The sequence below is a fragment of the Typha angustifolia genome, chromosome 1 (genome assembly GCF_048772165.1).
Source record: "Typha angustifolia cultivar Huaian chromosome 1, ASM4877216v1, whole genome shotgun sequence".
Classification (NCBI taxonomy): domain Eukaryota; kingdom Viridiplantae; phylum Streptophyta; class Magnoliopsida; order Poales; family Typhaceae; genus Typha; species Typha angustifolia.
The window spans coordinates 8,150,565-8,171,883 of record NC_133239.1 but is presented as its reverse complement, the minus strand read 5'-3'; the positions used below and the strand labels follow the sequence as shown (position 1 = coordinate 8,171,883).

At 36.8% G+C, this 21,319-nt stretch overlaps 1 protein-coding gene across 4 annotated transcripts; it reads right to left on the bottom strand.

The window, feature by feature from the left end:
- Positions 1-409: 409 nt before the first annotated feature.
- On the bottom strand, positions 410-17,732 carry LOC140765288 (uncharacterized). Of its 4 annotated transcripts, none has more exons than XM_073104300.1 (5): positions 17,528-17,732; positions 8,392-8,465; positions 8,198-8,301; positions 7,973-8,041; positions 410-1,076 (listed from the first exon to the last, which is right to left on the bottom strand). In XM_073104300.1, the coding sequence occupies exons 1-5, from the start codon at positions 17,593-17,595 to the stop codon at positions 888-890; spliced, it is 504 nt and encodes a 167-aa protein (XP_072960401.1). In that variant the 5' UTR covers positions 17,596-17,732; the 3' UTR covers positions 410-887. The 4 variants fall into 4 exon arrangements, with proteins under 4 accessions (XP_072960401.1, XP_072960392.1, XP_072960408.1 ...); XM_073104291.1 differs by having other exon boundaries at positions 410-1,068; positions 17,528-17,707; XM_073104307.1 differs by lacking the exon at positions 17,528-17,732 and adding an exon at positions 17,452-17,520 and having other exon boundaries at positions 410-1,068.
- Between the last annotated feature and the right edge of the window lie 3,587 nt (positions 17,733-21,319).

Sequence of the window (21,319 nt, the reverse complement as noted above, 5' to 3'; positions counted from 1 at the left end):
AAGATGTGGGTGACTGATTCTAGGTGTTCATTACATAGAGTACAAATCATCATACCGTAAATCCCTTCTTAGCCGTATTGCCTCATGTGCGTAGTCTGTTGAGATGGGCGAACCAAAAGAATATCTTAACTTTGGTGAGAAATGAGAGATTTTGGCAAATCTGGGGCCCGGGAAGTTAATATTGTGGAGAGAATTGACAGTGTATATTCCACCAGAAGTAAATCTCCAAACAATCCGATCACAATCATTCGTCAGGAGCAAAATGGTTATGCTTATTCTTACAATATGATTGTTCTTCTGAGTTCCATTTGTTCATATCAGATTACAAAATGAATGATATGAATAGAAAAGGAGAGATTTTTCCGTGGAAACATAAACTAGAAGCTCAGTATAAACACTAATATAACAATGACTAGCCATTTGCCCCTCAGCAACAAAAAAGAAGCAAACTCCAAAGCCACCTCTATGAACATTAATATTTGACAGTGTCGGCAGAAATGTTTACACATACGTGGTTCACAACTACCTGGATGCTCCTTTTAGTTATGGAGAAATAATATCGGAAACAGACGAAAGGATTTAACCAGGCAGGCTTCAGATTACTTGGTTTAGTACAGCTTAGGCATCAGAATCAAGCCCATGGTTAAAATCCAACTTCAGGGTAGTACCTTACAACCTTTGTCACGTAATTGGAGTCATACCAGTCATTTGCTTGCCTCACACGCTATAGTTTGTCTCATACTTTTGAATCTTTTCTGCATGCCCACAAAATACTGCTCCTTGTTGAGTTTATATCCATATGCTGCTAAATGCTTCCTCAATTGCCCTCTTCTTGCTTAGTTCAACAGTCCATCCACCAGCTCTTGCTCCTCTCTCTGCACGAAGCTTCATTGCCTCCTCATCCTCAGAAGCATAGCCCTGAAGAGGATCAACTGACCCAACTGGGACTGGCTGAGGAGCCATACCGGTAGGCCGGGGTTGTGCAAGCCCAGCAGAGACAGCTGCGGGGGCATACTGACCTTGAACTCCCAATCCGCTGGTAATTCCTTGGGAGCTTTGTCCAGCACCCTGTACAACTAGAGGGTGAAAAAACACCAAAGAACTCATCCGACAAAGAAGGCGGAAACGGACATTAGATAAAAGATTAATATGGAGCACTCTATCCCATGATGCATGGAAATTAATAATTCAATCTAGTACAACATAATGTTAAGTTGTCCATCTTTGAACAAAAAAGGGGACATTTGAAAGAATGTGGAAACATGAAAAAAGAAATAGTTCACACTGTTGCAAACCTATTTATTTGTCTTAAGATGATGAAGAGCATAATTGTCAACAAATTTTTATGCATATATCAAACAAAGAGACAAGAACAAGACATAAAAGCACATCTATTAAAATATTAGGACTTTTAAATACTCGGCACATGAGTGTTTGCACCAGCAATATTTCACCATCTTGAGGAAACAAATACAATATGATCCACCGAGCAATGTAAAACTTAACCTTAGAAACCATTTCAAACATGGATTGTTGTGATGACTACATGGGGCATGCCAACCGAGTGTTGGCATGTGGCTTGGGGTGTGCCAATATGATGTGACCCGAGTTAAATCGGACCACCTCACGGGACATTGGACTCGCAGGGTTGAGTCAGTTTGTTAGTTTAACCATCATTTGTTTAGTTTAGCCATTTAACTATTTCAGCCTTAACCAATTGTTATTAGTTGCTAGTCTGATCTAGTCAATTAGCCTCCTTTAAATATGTAGAGTGCAATGCAGGTTCAATTAGTGAAGAATTAATCTTGGTTTAAATCTCTCTACCTTCCCTCCCTCTCTCTAGCCCTAGCTCCTTCAAACCCTAGCCGCCAGCCAACCTTATCTACAACCTAACTCCTCCCTCCACTATCGACCTCCCTAATCCCTTAGGACTTACCACCTTCTCCCCCCTCTTCTCTTCTCAATCCGACCAACCACTACCACACCCCTACCTTCACCACCTCACCATCTCACCCACCACCGTCAACCACACCATTCCACCATTGGCAATCTCAACTCCACCAGTCCACCACCGCCATTCTACACCACCGTCACCATCTTCCTAAGAACCATCATTTCCACCATTCCGACCAACCCAAATTGCACAACCAATCCTACCATGCCTCACCCCCTTTAGCGAGCTTACACCACCACCTATTTTGCCATCACCATTTCTTTTAACCTACTAGGATTTGGGTTCACATCATAATGGCACCCTCCCTCTTGCCTCCTAGCGATGTGAGGCACTATACAGGCTATTGGCAGCTGAGGAGTAGAGGAGGTGAAATCATAAGCATGGAGGTGATGCTTGGCGAAAGGCTTGAGGAGCTTAATGAGGAAGATGATGAGAGAGATGATCCACTCAACAGGATTCACTTTCTAACATAGACAGGTATTGGTTTTTCACTTGGATCCAAACCTTTCACTACACCAAAATTGGCTTTTTCTAACATTTATTTATCGGCGTCTATCAAAAACGCCAGCATAAACTCTACCAATACTAGCGGATCACAAAACATGCTGGTATAAATGGTTACTTTCCAACATATAGAGTGGCGTTTATAATAAACGTCACGATAAGTTGGTGATATCTTGACGTTTGTAAAGAAACACCAGAATAAATCAAAAAATAGTGGCATTTAAAGAAAACATTGGAAATAGATTGATGCATATAGAAAACGCCAAGAGAAAGAATATCATATAGTGGCATTTATATAAAAACACCAACATAAATAAAAAAATATAATAGCATATTAGAAAAATGTTAGTATAAATGAAAAAATATAGCACCATTTTGGAAATATGCTAAGAGAAATTTGAGAATTCTAAATTTAGATATCGAATATCCATTTACCCATCTAATGTTATTAACTAATTAGTTAATAATTAGTAGTAACCCAAACCTCAAACCCCAAAACCCGTCTATCAGACCCATTAACACTCAAATTCCCTCTTCTAGTCTTCTTCATTAGTTGCCTCCACCCCTAAAACCTACCCATCTCCATTTCTCATGCTCACTCTCTCAAACTAACTCTCCATCCTCAACATTTTGACCTCTTCATCTAGTGTTCTAAATCTTTCCTTAAAACTTAAAACCTAACCCTAGTCTTTGCATCATGCACTGACCCATTTCGATTGACGCAATAACCCTAGCTTCCAAGATGTGCTTCACCTCCACAACCTACCATGGGAGTGCATGGGGAAGGAGCTTGTCAAGCTCTCCAAGCCCTTCAGCAAGAAAGTCAACACCAAGTGCAATGTTGGGGCTAATCGCAACCAAGGCTTCATCAAATGTGGACTTGTTCTTGATATTTCTCTTTTAGTTTTCTTTTATTATTTTCCATTTGTCTATTGGATTTTTGAAAAAGAACACATATCAAAGATTCCTTAAGTAGGTTGTTGGTTTCATACTCTTTTGTTAGAATAGGTAAGGATATTTACAATAGATAGCTAGTCACTTGGTTTTCACAACAAACAAAAGTAATGCAGCTCCTAACAGCTTGTATAGCTAGATATATTGTTTTGGCAGAATCAAACATATTTTAAATCAAATATTTCATATTTGTTTGGAGTTGCTTATATTCCTTATGCATGTAAATTTGTTGCTTGAGGAACTTTTCCCCTTATGTTATTGCGTAAATAGGTTGCCTCATCACACTTTAATTGACCTGTTGCTTTATTTTGCAATGCAGGATTGGACTTTAACAGAGGAAATGCATTACAATGACAACCACTCAACATGCATCTTAATGCAAGCAATGTGGTTTGCATTCTCTATTGTTGTATGCTATGATGCAGGATCTTTGTATAATTACAAGCTAGACTGATGGTAAGCATGCTGTTACATTTTCCATCAAAGTAAAAGAAATATGATAGTTGAACTCATGGCAGTAGAAGAGTGTTACGTAAGTTTTCTTTTAGGCATGCATGCCTAACACACAACAGTTGCAACACAAACAAATGCACCTAATACACATGCAAACATAATGCCCTAGTGAGCCTTACACAAGAACAAACTTATGTGGCATGGATAAAAAAAACCTGTTAATATAGAAAAAGATGAGGAGATACATAGATTCACAGCGAGAGAAAAGATAGGGCATCAATGAACCGTTTTTGATGTTTCGAAAGAAGCCCATGGTGGGCAATCAACCCACTGCATAGCACATAGGAGATAAGCAGGCACATATACAGGTGTCTATGCAATCTGGCAATTTAAAATATTATATCTAAGATAGAAGGCATATAATATAAAATATTTTGTTAGTAATAACAAATTTATGAATAAATATACTAAATGATACAAAGAGGGCTATTCATATATTATTTCTTGTGGCAGACTATTGAATACGAAAGCCAAATTCATCAAAATAATCCTGATTAAGGAAATTAAGTCAGCATTGTTTGTCTGCCTGCAGGAAATTCCTGCATTCAGGGCTGTGATCTGCTCCAATGTATAGTGGGGCAAGAAAAGAAGGTGGAGGGTGTAGGAGGAGGGAGTGGTGATGGGAAACAACAAAGGTTGTAGTGTTTGATGAAAAGGGCAGAAAGAAATTGGATTGATGGCGGAAAAATCCTAGTCACTATATTGCAGAGGAGGTGACAATGATTTGGCCAAAGGGAAGGTGTGGGGAGGTGGTAGTAAGTACGGAGAGAGGATGTGGAGGAGAGAAGGCAATGATGCTAAACTATAAGCCATGTAACAGCTTCTACTACCTCAATGCTACAAATAGAATTGAGATGGACTTGTTTATGGTAGGGTTTTATCAAAAGGGAAACTGAAGTGAAAAGGTTTCCATGCTGCATTATTTTAGTCATCAATAGCAAGTTGGCCATCCTTCTAATCAGTGCATTCTTCAAATTGGTGCATTCTCTTATTCAGCCCATTAAGCAACTTGGACATCCTTTTAATAAGTGCGTTCTTCTAATTGGTGAAGTTCTGCATCCTTCAAATTGGTAAACTCTCTTATTTAGCCCATTAAACCATTCTTGCCAAAATCCTAAATTTCGCCAAATAGGATAACTGCCATCCTTGGTCAAAATCAAAGTTTTGGTCAAATTAAATTTAGCAAATCAGCCAAATTGTAACCCATGAACTACAAATAGTATATCGGCCAAAATGAACTTGAAATAGTAAATCATCAACAATAAATTTGTGAATAGTAAAACAGCAAAAATACCTTTCAATTGTTGGTAAGTAATCAGACTGGATTTGCTTGGGGTGTCAAAACTAAATTAGTCCAAACCATATTAACCTAGACATTTTCACATTAAGCCTGCAAGGTTTAGTATCTCTATCCATATATATTAGGTGGATATCTAACTAGTAGACTTGCAGGGGGCTTGTACCTATACTTAGATTTAGCCTAATTAGTAATAAAATTGTGTTTAGTTAGAAAACCAATCTAGAGTTTGCAAAAAATTCAAATCTAGAAAATTTGCACTATCATGTGTGATGTGATCCGGGTCTGATCGGATCAATTCACGGGGACATTGGATAATTCATGATGTAAGTCTTTTAGACAAGTCTAGTTTAGTCATGTAAGCTATTAAGGTAAATCCAAATAAGTCATAACAGCCCTTAAGACAAGTCTAGTTAAGTCAAGTAAGCCTTTAAGACAAGTCCAATTAAGTCATGTAAGTGTTTAACGTAAATCCTAATTCGAGTCGTGTTAGCCTTTAGGCCTAGTCTTAGTGGGACTCCTTTGTTAAGCATCCAAGCATTGAGAAAATATTTTAGCTTTTGAGTTTATCTTAAGAGTAAGAATAAGATAACCTAGGAGTAGAAGTAAATTAGTCTCCCATCATCACCGCCATTGCTGCCCATCATCTTCCTTACCATCATCATCGCTATCATCCCTCCTTCCACCCTCCCCATCTACCATCATTCACCCTAATCAAAGCCTACACTCCCTTATTCCGGAACATCTCTAGTGGTTCGTAACAATGTGTCTTCAGCTTGTGATAGTCTTGTGAATGTTGTCCAGTCAAGTTCATAGGTGAATCTCAGTGTGTGCACACTCAGGATTTAGCTTGTAGTACTCTTGAGGTAGTATTTGCCTGGACTCTTGCAAGTAGGCCGCAAATAACCGTCTTAAAAGAGTGTGTTGATCTGCCACACACTACAAGAAATGCTACAACTAAGGTAAATTAAATTTCATATATAATAACAAATTTTTATACTAACAAGTTATATGCAAACAAATCAGATCAACAGAACTTGATAGCACCATATTCTAGGTGCACCTCCCACTTTAGTGTGTTAACCAGATGATGAACCCAACAATCTTCACAAAACTTATACCAAATCTCCTAGATTTTGGGAATAGAAGTTTTGATCAAATCAGATATTCTAGAAATAACTCTAATTTTTAACTAATACACCTGAAAATAGAAAAAAAAATTCATAAACACAAGATGATGAACAACACAGGAAAACACATTTTGATAAACAAATCGCACACATGCACATGCACACAAGCCAGATTGGACCAATTCATCAAACATTGGACTCATTAGGTTGAGTCAGTTATCTTAATTAGTTGATTTTCATTTCAGTTGAGTCATTTATCATTTCATCTTGTTATGGTTTAAGTCATTTGATTAGTCGGTTGGGTCAAATCGGTTAGCCTCCTTTGAATAATGTTTAGTGCAACCAAATTGATTATTGATGAATTGATTGATTGAGTCCCTTCTATTTCTCTTCTCTCTCTCTCTCTCTCTCTCTCTCTCTCTCTCTCTCTCTCTCTCTCTCTCTCTCTCTCTCTCTCTCTCTCTCTCTCTCTCTCTCTCTCGCCTATCTAATTCATTCAAACCCTACCCTTCACCACCCAACGCCGCTGACTAGCCTCCTCCTTCTCCTCCGTCAATCCCCAGTCCCTTAGGACCGACCACCTCCTCCCCCATCTTCTCTTCTTGGATCCGACCAGCCACCACCACCACGCCCCACCATCATCACCATGCCACCATGCCTCTTGCCATCGGCCACCCCAAACCGCCACTCCACCATTGCTGCCTTACACCACTGTCCTCTCCATCACCACCATTCTTACCCCTCAGGTCAAAAACATATCATCATCATTGCTGCACCAAACCCATCACCACATCGCACCAACCTTCTTCACAGATTTCGCAACTAACCATGCAATCCCAGATTAGAACCTGACTAGACCCATATAGAATGTGAATCTAAATAGGATCTGAATACTAAAAACGTAGACCGGAACATTACAAAGTCAATCAATCTAATTTCGTAATTCCAACAGTATATGAATATTTCGTAAATATTTTCTCAGAACTATGCATTAAACCTACGATCTCCATTTTTATACCTTTCGAACTGGGTTCACATCACACACACACTCAATTTACCATATAGAAATATCTTAGAAGAGTCTCCATGTCTGTAGTTTTGGTGACTACCATGCCAAAAACTGATACTTCCTTGCCCAATATGTATTATACACTCTAATTCCCATTCTTATTTGATATTTCAATGAGAACAGCACCATTAATTCCAGAATCATGGAGTAAATGGTTTCAGTTGTCAACGATAAATGCCCGATTGACTATTTGGGATGTTGTGCCAATTTAAGGTCACCGTACTGACAGAATAGATGACTGAGATTCTGGTAAATGAAATAGCTATCTACCATAGTTTACTTCATTACTTCAGATGCATACTATAATGTGAACAGTGACCTTGATGCTGACAATCCACTAGTTATTGGTTTAATTTCCTACTAAATCCCAAATGCATGTAAGAAGATGAGATGGAAAGAGATGAACTTATAAATGAATGAATTTACTACTGCCCTTATAATGTCTGCATAACAATTACTCCTATCATAGAATGTATATAATCTAAAGAACAGTAAGTAGAGTTAAAAGGATTTCTAAGAAGCATATCACCAGAGACGAGAAATTCACTAACCATATCCGTTGAATCTGTCAGCCCAGCATTTCCCCTGCTTGCCCTTAATGCTGCTGCAAGTTCTTCAGCCTGTATCAAAAAATTAGCACAATTGCAAGAAAGAGCATTTCTTATTTTTGGTAATACTTCAGTTGGTGTGCAATTAGAATATAATGACAGAGCATACCAATAGAGAACCACAACACACCACCTCGGAGAACTAAAATTCATACATTTTCAAAGTACCTTACGAGCTCGGGAATTGATTATCTGTTCAGCATTTTCTTCTTGATACTTGGCAATTTTGGCTTCAATTGCAGCAACATCTATTCCTTCAACTAAGTTGAAAGCTTCAGAAAAGAACCATATGAAATGCTGTTAATAGGGACGTCAAAGCATGTAAGGAGATGGAATAATATGCAAACACCAAACCAACTTACTCATATCCTCGACTTCCTCTAAATAATCATTGTACTCTTTCAGAGAAGGGAAGTCCTCCTCCCTCTTATTAAATCTGAGCAACAAAGGAAAATGGGCAAAAACGAGTTTTAAACAGGCATTTCCAATAGAGACAAATTAACTACAAATTATAAGTATTCCACACAACTTCAACATTTACTGTACTTCAATCATCAACATTTGGTTTCAGAGTTCTGTTCAATGATACAAATATGGCAATCTTGATTTCACAAAAAAATTGCTCAACTATTGCAAAATTTCAAGTATGATTTTGGCCCTTGAACATTGACTTGGTATCATAGTACAGCCCTAGAAAATAAGAGGTTAAATTAATTGTTAAGCTCTGATACCACTTTGATGGGTTCTTGTACCAAAGATAAGCTACGTAACGATTTCTTCAAGATCTGGATATATTACAGGAATCAGTCCGCGCAACCGTGAAAAAATATTCGTCAGATATTCTCCGATAGTTAGAAAATTAGGCATTCCAACCTTTCTTCTCTTTTCAGGGCCTATCCGAAAGAGAATCCAGTACCTCTTGTTAGATCCATAACTTTCTGATCTACAACTTTCATATTTATGCCCTTCACAGATTCGAACTGTAGTAGGGACGAAAACACGGAATAACGTGGATAATGATGGTGGTGATGGGTGGAGTGGATGTTAGGGTTATGGATAGGTATGGATATGAAGGTAAATAGTGGATATAATTAAAGGATATAGACAAAGGGAACGAAATGGTCGAGATCCCAAAGAAAATGGGTGGCTCGATAGTCGAGGAAAATTAGAAGTTAGGAGAAACCTTGCCAACGGTAGAGGTAGAAGTATGGTGAAGAGGGAGGAGAGAGAGAGTCTAGAAAGAAGACAGGACGCAAGAAATCAATAATCCAATAGCATTATCATCATACTCCAATTAGGGTTTCCTCCACATATATATAGAGGCTCACCCTAGGGACTCATCAACTAAATTAAACAACTCTAACAAATCCTAACAAATCAACTAACCAGTCTTCCTTATCTTCTCGGATTAAGTTTTCGTTTTGTCACAAATAGATTCTGAATATGGAGAAGTCATGAATATCAAAGTTGTAGATCTGAAGATTGGCGACCTTATCCAACTAGTTTGATATTATTTAGATATGCATAGAATATTCTACGAATATTTTCCTAAAACTAGCAGAGCTGGATTTAGCTAATTAAATAAAATCCTAACCTACTAAGACTCTAACTAAACTAAATAACCAAATAAAATAATTAGACTCAATCCATTGAGCCTAATCTCCCTTTGATGTGATCTGATCTGCTCTGGTCCGTATCAGTTAAATCGGCCTTCTAAAGTATCAAAAGAAGAACAATTTCCACCTATCTCTTTTAGGATGCAGGTTGTTACTATTAGTTGCAAAATTTATGCTTTTATTCTTTAGGGTTTAAGATTTAAAGTGATACTAGGCAATAGTGCAAGGTACGAAATGAAATGAAATTTAGCGCTTCTCTTATGTGATAGTAAGTAGGACACATAAATTCTTAAGACTTTATGATGTCGAACAATGTTTTGATTGTAGATTTGAGAAGAAAAAGTAAGAAAAATAATCAAACTCGAGTAATCCACCAACCGAGGTGTCAGAATCTACCGGCATTGGAATCCACCAACAAACACTCAATATGTGAAAACTCTTAAAATATTCATTAAACAATAAAAGATGATTACAAGCCTTTATATAGGCAAAATAAAGTAAAAGATAAAAAGACGAAAATAGTCCTAGAAAGTGGCTAGTCACAATCCTCATTAAGCCAAAGGGCCACGAGTGCAACCATTTTGTAACTACGAGAATAAACGTGCAAGTCGGCATGTATTTTATACTGACGATTACTCGTTTCAATTCGCTTAGTGATCTCCTAATGCAAAGAATGAACATGATGTGCAAATGCTTTGATAGACTCAGAGACTCTAGCATAAGATAACATATACAACAGATCTAGAGGTTTGCGTGTTTTAAAACCATGAACAACTTCAGATGGACTCATGCCAACAGACCTATTAATGGAGTTATAATATGCAAATTGGGCTATAGGAAGAATGGCATCTCAGTTTTTGTTCTAACTACCTATGAGACAGTGCAAAAGATTTCCAAAACTATAATTAACGACCTCGGTTTGACTATCAGTTTGAGGATGATAGGCTGATATGGGCACCATCTTCAATTTGACCAAAATAGAATTACTCGAGTCCAATTTTGGTCTAATTGTTGCTTTTTAATTCAAATAATTAATTGAATTAGTCAATTGACAGATATGGTAGCCTATATGCGGGGGATGTCCGTATTGAGTTATTACCTAAATTGGGTTAGTCAATTTAGGTAAGGTTTAATCAATTAGGATCCTATTAGGAAATGAATTCCTATTAGAATCTCAATTGATAGTTATGGTAAGCTCATATGTGGGAAGTGTCCACATTGATTTATTACCTAAATTGGATCAATCAATTTAGGTAAGATGATCAATTAGAGTCCTATTAGGAAATAAGTTTCTATTAGAATCAGCTAGAATTAAAGTTATTAACCTATTTAAGGGTTATTGCATGAGAAACAAAAACAAGTTGGAATAAGATTTATTTGAGATCTCTCACTTTCTCCCCTGTGGTCTTCTTCTTCTCTCTCTCTCTTTCTCTCCCTTTCTCCTACTCTATCTTAAGATCCTTCTCTAATCTCTTCTACTTCCTCTCTAAACCTCTCTTCTTCTTCAACCTCTATTTTTTCGTTGGTTATTGCTGCTGTCCAAAAGATTCCAATAGTGAAAGAGAATCTTTGGGTGCCCGGACGTGAAGAAAAGGATTTGGTTTTCAAAGTAAAGCACTACTATTCCATTTATTGGTAAACCTAAACTCTGAAGTCTTTTCTTACACCATATTTTAGGCTTTTCTACTGTCAACGTACCTATTTGAGAGTTGAGGAAGTTACTGCCTTATCTGAGTGGTTTTCTCTCCTTCCATCTAGTAGTAATCCTTTTAATCAATTAACTTCTTATCAGTTATTGCTTACTATATTTTACTTTAGTTACTTGTTTAGGTCGATTGTTCTCCAAAACATTGCATACTATTCTAGATTTGCATCATAGGCTATAGCGAACTTTAATTTTGTGCCAACCATGTGCCATAAGGTTTTTCAAAAATAGCTCATAAAGCGAACATCCCAGTCGGAAACAATAGTTTTCAGAAGACCATACAACTTGACTATATGAGCAAAATACAATTTGGCCACATGTGACGCATCAGAGGTCTTAGCACAAGGAATAAAATGGGTCATCTTAGAGAAGCGATCCACAACCGCAAGGATTGAATCATGTTTTATAAAGGTGAGGCAATCTCAGGACAAAATCCATACGTACGTCCTATAGCGGGTGATCAGGCACAGGTAATAGGGTGTAAAGTCTAGTGTTTTATTTTCTATGCTTTGCTAATTGACAAGTCCTACATTGACCAACAACTAATTTTGCGACGTCACGCTTGAGACTTGGCCAATAGAATTGGCGCTCCACTTCTTCAATGGTCTTATCACATCCAAAATGACCCGATAGGCCATCGGCATAGATCTCCCACTTTTCGTCACATTTATTCTTGTAGGCATAAAAGGGCACCCATGGCCCTTTGACTTAATGAGGATTGTGACTAGCCACTTTCTATGGTTATTTTCGTCTTTTTTTAATCTAAAACGGGGAAAAAAAATCTATTGAATGAAGCTTACTTATGATGATCTCCTAACTTTGTATGGAGATTTGGTGATAGTAATGGTTTCTTGTTTTTCTCGTTAAGTGTGATCTCCTCGTGTAACTTAGATCTGAATCCTAATGTTGTCGTGCGACGGATCTCGTCATAATACGGTGTTTGTAGGGCGATTGATCTAACAAAGAAAAGATATGGCGCAGCGTAGAATCCAGGCGGTGGAGCATCCATAAACTGGAAAACGATCTGCTCTAATACCAAAGCTGATGCAGGACAACGTCTCGATTGCAGATTTGAGAAGAAAAAGTAGGAAAAATAATCAAACCCGAGGAATCCACCAACCGGGGTGTCGAAATCCACCAACAAACACTTAAAATGTGAAAACTCTCAAAATGTTTATTAAACAATAAAAGATGATCACAAGCCTTTATATAAGCAAAATAAAGTAAAAGATAAAAAGATAAAAATAGCCCTAGAAGATGGTTAGTCACAACCCTCGTTAAGCCAAAGAGCCACAGGTGCAGCCTTTTTGTGCCTACGAGAATAAACGTGATGAAAAGTGGTATCCCACCACTTTATAACAAAATTTTGAAGCTACAAAAATACGTACCTAACTAGAGATCAAGTACAAAACCATTTCTTTCCTACTTACCAATTTCAATTTTTTAGTGAGAGGGCTCATTACGAAGACTAAGGGCCAAAAGTAGAGATGGGGCAATGATGACAGCAGGCTGATTGTCTGAAGATAGTAAGCGGTAGATCTGTGACAAACCATTTGAATAAGCAAGAACGAAAATGCATCACTGAATTGCTTTAAAGCACTGTTGACAATAAATAAATACCAATCTGAGGAGCTTTATGTGCAGCTAGACAAGTGATTATTAGTCAGGGAGGTCTTATGCAGAAAAGAAACAATTAGTTCTAATCACAAGGTCAAACATCAGGAATAAAGGTAAAATTCATTAACATGAAAGATTATAGAACAATAAAGATTCTACTAACGCCAGAAAGAATTGTCAACTTGACAACAGAATAAAAATAAAGTGAATCCATGATTTCTATCAAAAAATACGTAAGACAAAACTAGATGAGTAAGCGTCAAGCCAGTCACAGATAGTTTGTAAAGATTAGCTAAGTAGCTAAAATAAAGTATCATCCTTACTGACAGTATATGGCCTGCCAAAAGCTAGCAACGATCATTCATCATTAGTAGTTCATTAGAATGATAAGTTTTCTTGTTATGTCATCTGTGAGAATGTATCATGCTTGTATGTGTGTACACTGTGTTCTGTAGGATGTAATGTTTACACTTTCATCAACTAATATTCAAGAAATTGGATCGGAACAACAAATCAGAGAAGATACATATTCTTGGATTTGAAAGTACTGATGGTAGAATGGGAGATCATTAGAGATTAAGATGAATTTCTTTGGAAGATCTCGTGATGTTAGTTAAGGGAAAAGGCCAGGCAAATCCTATCGTGATCATGGAGTTGGAACAGCCAATTGAGCTTCCATGTTTATCATGTCTATGTTTAATTGTCAAAAATGAGGGTGTCAGGCATGCCCCTTGCAACCAAGAGATAATGGTTTCAAGTCTAGAAAATAGCCTCTTCAGAAATATGAGTCATGCATCTGCATACCCAAACCCATGTAGGTTTGGTGCACTAAGACACCCTTTTTGATGTTTAGCTGCCTAAAGCAGAAAGGAGTTGGTGCATATGCAGGTATTAGTACATAATTAATGGCATATGTTACAGCAGATCCTTCCTGTTATAATAATAATTCTTCTTTCACATTTTGTATCTGCATGCACAACATTTAAATAATAATGTAATATACTTAACAGTTACAAGAAATGAAGCAGGAATATTCTACAAGCTAACTAAACGCAATGAATGAAACTGGATTTTCGCAGTAAGATATGATCGAATTCAATGATGCAATAACTAATCAGATCTGATGTCCTAGTGTTATCCAAGCAACTAATGAAGATGAAATCCAGTAAGAAAATACAAAAGAAAAATTAAATTACTCAACTACATACAGATTCAAAGCATCCATATCATTGAATGAGAAACCATATAAAAGGAGTAGCAACAGAGATTCTTAGTGTTTCATAAAGTAGAAAAATAGGTTTAAATGAGAGTTGGTAGTGGAATTATCAAGTTCAAAAGGCAATTAGGCAATTAAAAAAATAATATAAAACTTGGCAAAATGTATTGGTAGTGAAAACTATGAATTTATAAAATAGGTAAGAAAGGAACTAAAAAAAGAAGTTAACAATGAATTTTTAAGGTGTATGATAATCTCACTCTAAACTAAGTACCAAAGACGGACTAAAGAGAAAAGACTTAGGCAATCAAAAATGCACCAAAGATTTCTAGTAAATAAATGATATAAAAGAAAGATGGAAGAGTTAATTAAGATTTTATCAAATGAAAGTTCTGCAAGTGCCCTATAGTGAACTTATTAATATATTAGAAAAATTAGATAAGTGAAATCAAGGATGCTTTAAAAAGATGAAACTTGGGACAACAATATATACTGCTGTCTGATGGTTGTTTGGGCACCGCTTCAGCTGGATCACATCAATACAAATTCTACATAATGAAAGGGTTATCTTCATAAACTTCCAGATTTGACCAGGTCAATATGCATTCAGCTGAACCCAATTCATTACAATGGGTCTCATCAATAAAGGTCTTATCAATTGAGTCATTGTGAGCATATAGCTAGCTGACTAACCCAGAAAAAAATAATTAGTATCATCCAATTCAGTGGGTGATCTAATTCAATATAGCCATCTCATGAGTGAGTTGGTTTATGACTTAAACTCATTAAGAGACTCGGGCACTTTCAAGCATGACTTAAACTCATTAAAATGAGTTCGTGCGCTTATTTATGATTTAATTTTCATCCAAACTTTACCTTTCATTGTTGCAGAGGTGTGAGATTATTCTATTTAATTTTGAGACAGTTTTATTTTCTCAAAAAAGTTCATTTATTCCGCACCGAGCTGATTCAGCATGAATGCTATGAGTTCATGCACTATATCATAATCTTATTTTTCATCCAAATATTTTTTTTGGCCTTTTTGCCACTCCCTTAGCTAACTAATCCGCTTCTAGTATAACAAGGTCCTCATATATCAATAATTGTCATTCATATATCTTGTTCTATAACAAATTACTATTTTTTAATTCAGTAGTTCATGTATTTCAATTCAAACAAGTCTTACTTGATCAAGGTTCCGAAACTCGATATTGAGATAGGGATTGGCCGCTACGCATCTGTCGTCCGTATCGGATAGAACTATTTTTAATTATGTAAAGCATAGTTTCCATTTTCAGCCAATCCCGAGTGGAATCGGCCGAAATGGATCGGGATCGGCTATATTGGCCGCTACGCATCTGTCGTCCGTATCAGATAGAACTATTTTTAATTACATAAAGCATAGTTTCCAGTTTCGGCCAATCCCGAGTGGGATCGGCCGAAACGGATCGGGATCGGCTATAGCCGATCCCGATCCGGGGCTGGTTTCGGCCGTACAGGTGTGCTGCTAGCTACAGCTAAAGAGAGAGAGAGGGAGAGAGAGGAAAAGTGGAAGAGAGAGTGAGGGAGAAAGAGAGAAGGAAAAAGGAAGAGAGAGTGAGAGAGAGAGGAAAGATAAAAAAAAAAGAGAGGGTGAGAGAGAGAGGGGGAAAGATAGAAAGAAAGAGAAAGTGTGGGAGAGAATGGATACTTCAGGCTAATAGTTAGAGGGATAGGAAAGAAGAAAGGGAGAAAGAGAGATTTTTACTTTTTAGGCTTTATATGTGAGTAATTATTATTTCTTATTTTCTTATAATTTTTTCTAAATTTTTAGAAATTTTTCAATATTTTTAAATAATATTTAGAATTTTATTTAATTAAAATAATCCGATCCGATACAGGTGGCCGATATGGCCGATACGTATCGCTTTTTCGGACGGCCAATCCCAATCCCAATACCTTGACGTAAAGTTCTAAGTATTATTTACAAATGCAGAAAATTTTCTAAAATTTTAGGAAAAATAATAAAAAAATAAGAAAATAAAAATTAGTCATATACGAAGCCTAAAAACTAAACAAAAAAGCTTCACTCAAAACTATGATGCATTTTGACTTGAATTAGGTAAAATTTTATGCTTGTAAATAACTACGGCAAAATAGTAATGAAGTGGGAGATCTTTCTCTTCACTGTTGTAGAACAACAGTGAAAAATAATAAGTTAAAGAATAAGTGAGAAAGAAAAAAAAAGAAATAACTATAAAAAGAAATGCATTCATCGAGTTCACAAGAGTGTGGAGTAGCTGGAGGGGCTCACCGGATCCACCAAATTAGCTCAATAAAGTGTGAGGGATGGGAGGAGAGTGTGTGAGAAATAAGAGGGTAAAATTCGAAAACTTAAAAAGAAGATAGTTGAGGATATTAATTACTAACATTTCCTTGGTTAGATATATTTTAGATTCAACCTGAATCTTAAAAAAACTTAGTTCTGGTCAATACAATCAATACGGCTGAGACAGATTAATCAATCCAGCCGAAACTTGATGATCCCAGATCAAATACAAAAGTACTTCAAAAGACTTTAAAGAATTCCGTCCATAATTTAGAAGCGCAATCCTATACCAGCAATCTGCCATCTTAAACTTTTATATTCCTATGAGATTTCCTCTCATCATGGAGTATTAATGAAAGTCTTAACATCAAAGTGGATATTTCCAAGACAAAATAGGATCTGGTGCTCTTATAAATTCCCAAATTTCTAGATATACTGTGCAAAAAGGCCAACAACAGCATCACTCCCAAATTCAATCATGAAAATTGTCTAACAGGTGGAAATTATAGATAAAATCCCAAAGATGACAAAATTCCATGTGCACACTAAACATATTTCAGTACTCAGCAAGCAATACGAACCTTACTAAAGGTAAATTGGTCCATGTAACTTAGCTAGAACAAGGAAGAATCAAATTTAAAACAGTCACAACCTAAGCTGCATTTGAGAACCGGGGACTATTACAGGTTCCATTTTCCAATTATCTTAGTAGATGATGATCCTCTAAAACTGGTAGCTTTTATTCTTGCCATCGAAGCATCAAAATCTCTAAAACCCCAAAACTGCCAAGGATTGTTCGACACTAAGCTCTCTGTAATTTCTATAAATTTCGTACCCTACCTAGATAAATTCAATAAAAAAAAGGTTTACAATAAACAGCGCAAATTACCACCTCTGAGGCTGATTACATGGAAGTCAAGAAGAAAAGGGACTTAGCGTAGATAAAGAAAAGAAAGAAACCTTTGAAGCACGAAAAGCTAAGGAGAACATCGAATCTAACATCTCAGATTAAGAGAGAGAGGGAGGGGGAGCGTACATGTTTGCCACTCTTCTCCGAATAGCCATCTCTTTGGCCCACGAGTTGGTACCCGAAGCTACCACCATGGCTTCCACCGCCGCCTCCGATGATTGGAACCCAATTGGGAAATTCTCGTTTCGAGGGGCAATTTGCAACTTAATTGCATTTATTTTATGAATTTGCAATATTGAGTCTGAAGTTATTGAATTTGCAACAATGGGTTGTTTTATAATGTTAACCCTAATAATAATAAATACAATATATATCCTAAATTAATTGTTATTTACTGTTTCACCTTTTTTTTTCTTCTCTTCTCCTTCTCTATTTCCATTACCACTGGCAACCACCATCATTCATCTTGTCGTCATCGCCACCACGACCACTATCTCCTTGTCAATACCACCACCACCGCGCTAACAACCATCACTATAATAATCATCAACATGCTACTTTCACTACCCTTCCACTATCATAATCATCCTACCATCATTATCATATTGTCACTTTTCACCATCTTCACTGCTAGTATCATCACCATTATTATCACCCTCACCCAAGCATAACAGCAAATACCACTACTTTCAATACTATCACACTAGTAGTATCACCTTAACCACCACCTTTGTCATCACTCATTATGCTAACCATCACCACTTATACCATCATCACTACTATCACAGAATCACCATCACCACTACTATCACTAACACATTCACCAAAGTACTATCACCCCACCTTCACCAATTATCACTTTGCCCACCACCTAACCAATACCATAACCACATCTCATTACAGTCACCATCACTCACCATCATCGTGACCACCATACTACCGTAACCACCACTCTATCATTACCATCACCATCACCACCACTAAAGCATTACCATCAACACCATCATCACCTTTGCCTTCATCCAAGCACTACCATTATCATGACCACCACCAACTCATTGTTATCTTCATCGCCACCACCACCACCCCACTACCTCAGCAATCATCTTCATCACTAATACTATTCGTCCACCATTCTACTACTATTCCCTAACTATCATCTTAATGAATTTCACCATCATGACCATCATCTTCATCACTATTTTAACTACTATTGTTGAAGAATAGTTGCATCACTAAAAAAATGGAATAATATGATTAAGAAAATCTTTTGTGTAAATACGTAGTGCGTATTAAAATATTAGAATGATTAAGAAAATTTATATTTAATATTTTGTAAATTAATGTAGGAATTAAAAAATATACTAGTCAATCTTCTATTAATATATTTGTTTTAATATGTATTGGTTATTCAATTTGTGTTCACTGTCTATTCAAAGTATATGCATTAGTTTTTAAAATATATACATCAACTTGAAAATATAACAATCAGTCTTTTGTTAAAATATTATTTTTAGTATACATCACTTATTCAATTTATATGCATAATCTATTCAAAAGTGTGCATTAAATTTTGGAATATACGCATTAATATAAAAATATGTTAATTAATCTTCTTATAAAGTATTATTGTTAGTGTGCATCATTTATTTAAAAAGTGTATATTGATTTTCAGAATATATACATCGAAATGAAAATATAACAATCAATCTTCTATTAAAGTATCATTTTAATATGCATCACTATCCCACCATTCCAACTGCAATGCACACGCCCAGTGTGTGCACTAACTTTTTCCTTTCTTTCGGCCTATCTCTCGTAATTAGTTATAAGAAGTGAGAGAGATTAACATCAAAGTGGAGTTCGGACTCCACTCCCTCCACGTCACCAGCCATTTCTATAAAAGCCTAACCTTCCCTATCTAAACCCTTTACATTTCGGCCACCTCCTCCCCTTCACTCTCTCTCTCTCTTATTTGTTTGTGCCGTCAAAGACCTCAATGAAGGCTGTGCGACCGGAGCACCAGCAGGCCAATCCAACCCCTAAATTCAACCCATAGGTTAGTCCACAACCCCGATTGTAGTTAATTTGAATTTTGTCTAGTGTTTGTAGTTAATTTTTTACTTCATCGGAGGAATTCGCCAGCAACTTCAAGTCAACTACCCATTAGTTCGGGATGTTCCACCACGTTACCCTATTGCCATAAATACCCGTAAGGTGCGTAGAGCGCCTCCCATTGGCAGTTTCTTGGCTTGCTGGCAGCCACCTAAAGTGGTGGCCTTGCACTAGTCTTGGTTGATTACGCTCTTCGCGTAGAAGAATTGGGTGCTCGAGTTGCAAGCTTTGGCCTTTTGACACAAAATGGACTCTTCTATGGCCGCCAGCCATGGAGTCCTTTATTTCTCACCGTCGAGCACCCGCGGCAAATGGGTTGATTGCACTTCTAACCCAAGAAGACATTGTTGACTTTGGGAAGGGTTATTGCTCGATCGTCAGTGACCACTAGCCGCACTGCCCCTACCCTCTCTCTGTCTTCTTCTTCTCTAAGAAGAAGGCAATGAGCAAGGTGGGGTGGGTGGGGGAGGGGGAGGGGTGTTAGACCAAACCTCCACCCAGCTCATGGGCTACAATGTGGGTCATAGCCCATGCCCGTAGCTAGCTATTGACTGGACTCTTAAGTCCACCCAAATTCATGGTGGATTATAGGGTGGGTTGCAACCCACGTCTGTAGCTAGCTATGGACTAGGCTTTTGAGCCTAATCTGCCTAATTTCTAGTGAGCTACAGGATGGGATGTAGCCCACGCCTATTAGCCAGCAGTTGGTTGGCCCTTGAGCCCAGTCCACCCGTAGCCAGCCATGCCAATCCTTCCCATTAAGTAGTTTACTAGGCTACGAGTAGACCTGTAGCCCACTTCCTCAACCACTGCAATGCAAAACTAATCCTTAGCCTAGCCCAAACTGTGGGCCATAGGCTAGCCTAATAACAATCTTTTGTTTTATTTTAGTTTATATTAGCTATCCTTCTAGAATTTTTGCCAATCATTTTTATTAATATATATTTAGGATAATACAAAACTTAAGCTTAGGTAGTTTAGATTTGTTAATCCTTATAATTTTGTTATTAATGCTTTTGATAATTATAGCTAGGTATAATTTAAAGTCTACTTTCGATGATCCAATTTGATTAATGTTAAATAATATTATAAACATAGAAGAATAAATGCAAGACCAAGATAAACATATTCGGACCAAACTTAATTTATGTAATAAAGTAGTTAGATTTATAAGTTCGTCTTTCTTATATATTATTATTTTTATATAAATTGTTAGACTCGTTACTGTGCGAGGAGGAGCTCGAGACTCAAGAGGAGCCGATTATTGAGGAGAGCTAGGCATATTCTAGATACTTTTCAGGCAAATTAGTCTTATATTAGTCTATGGGTAGTGTAGATGTTTGATGATATAATTTTCATGCCTTTATTTTAACATATTACTTATACATGCATTTTACTGATTATTCATTATTAACTACTATTTACCTTTTACATTATATACCCTTATGCATCTATTTGTCATATATATGTAAACCTTAATCTGATGTGTAATGATAATAGAGATAAGATATGAGCTTATGATTAGGGTCCTTAATTTGATGGCCACAGACAACCGATCATATACAGTGTCATTAGGCATATACAGATGATATCATAGCTAGATGATTATTCCACCTCGTTGTTATGTTTGCTATGTAGTGGCTTGTATAAGTATATTAAAATATAACCACTTATGACTCTATATGAGCTTATCTTGATAAAATGAAAAGTGATTTACCATAATAAAATGAGAAGTTACTTTTAAGTTATTATGCTATTATGCATTTCGTACTTTATGATTATGATATGAACCGAACTCAGCTC

Coding starts and splice junctions, on each gene's coding strand:
- LOC140765288 (XM_073104291.1), bottom strand. CDS start 17,595: ATGGTGGTAGCTTCGGGTACCAACTCGTGGGCCAAAGAGATGGCTATT. Junction 8,466..17,527: donor CGGAGAAGAGTGGCAAACAT/GTACGCTCCCCC, acceptor TTTGTTGCTCAG/ATTTAATAAGAGGGAGGAGG. Junction 1,069..7,972: donor TGACAGATTCAACGGATATG/GTTAGTGAATTT, acceptor CTAGTTGTACAG/GGTGCTGGACAAAGCTCCCA.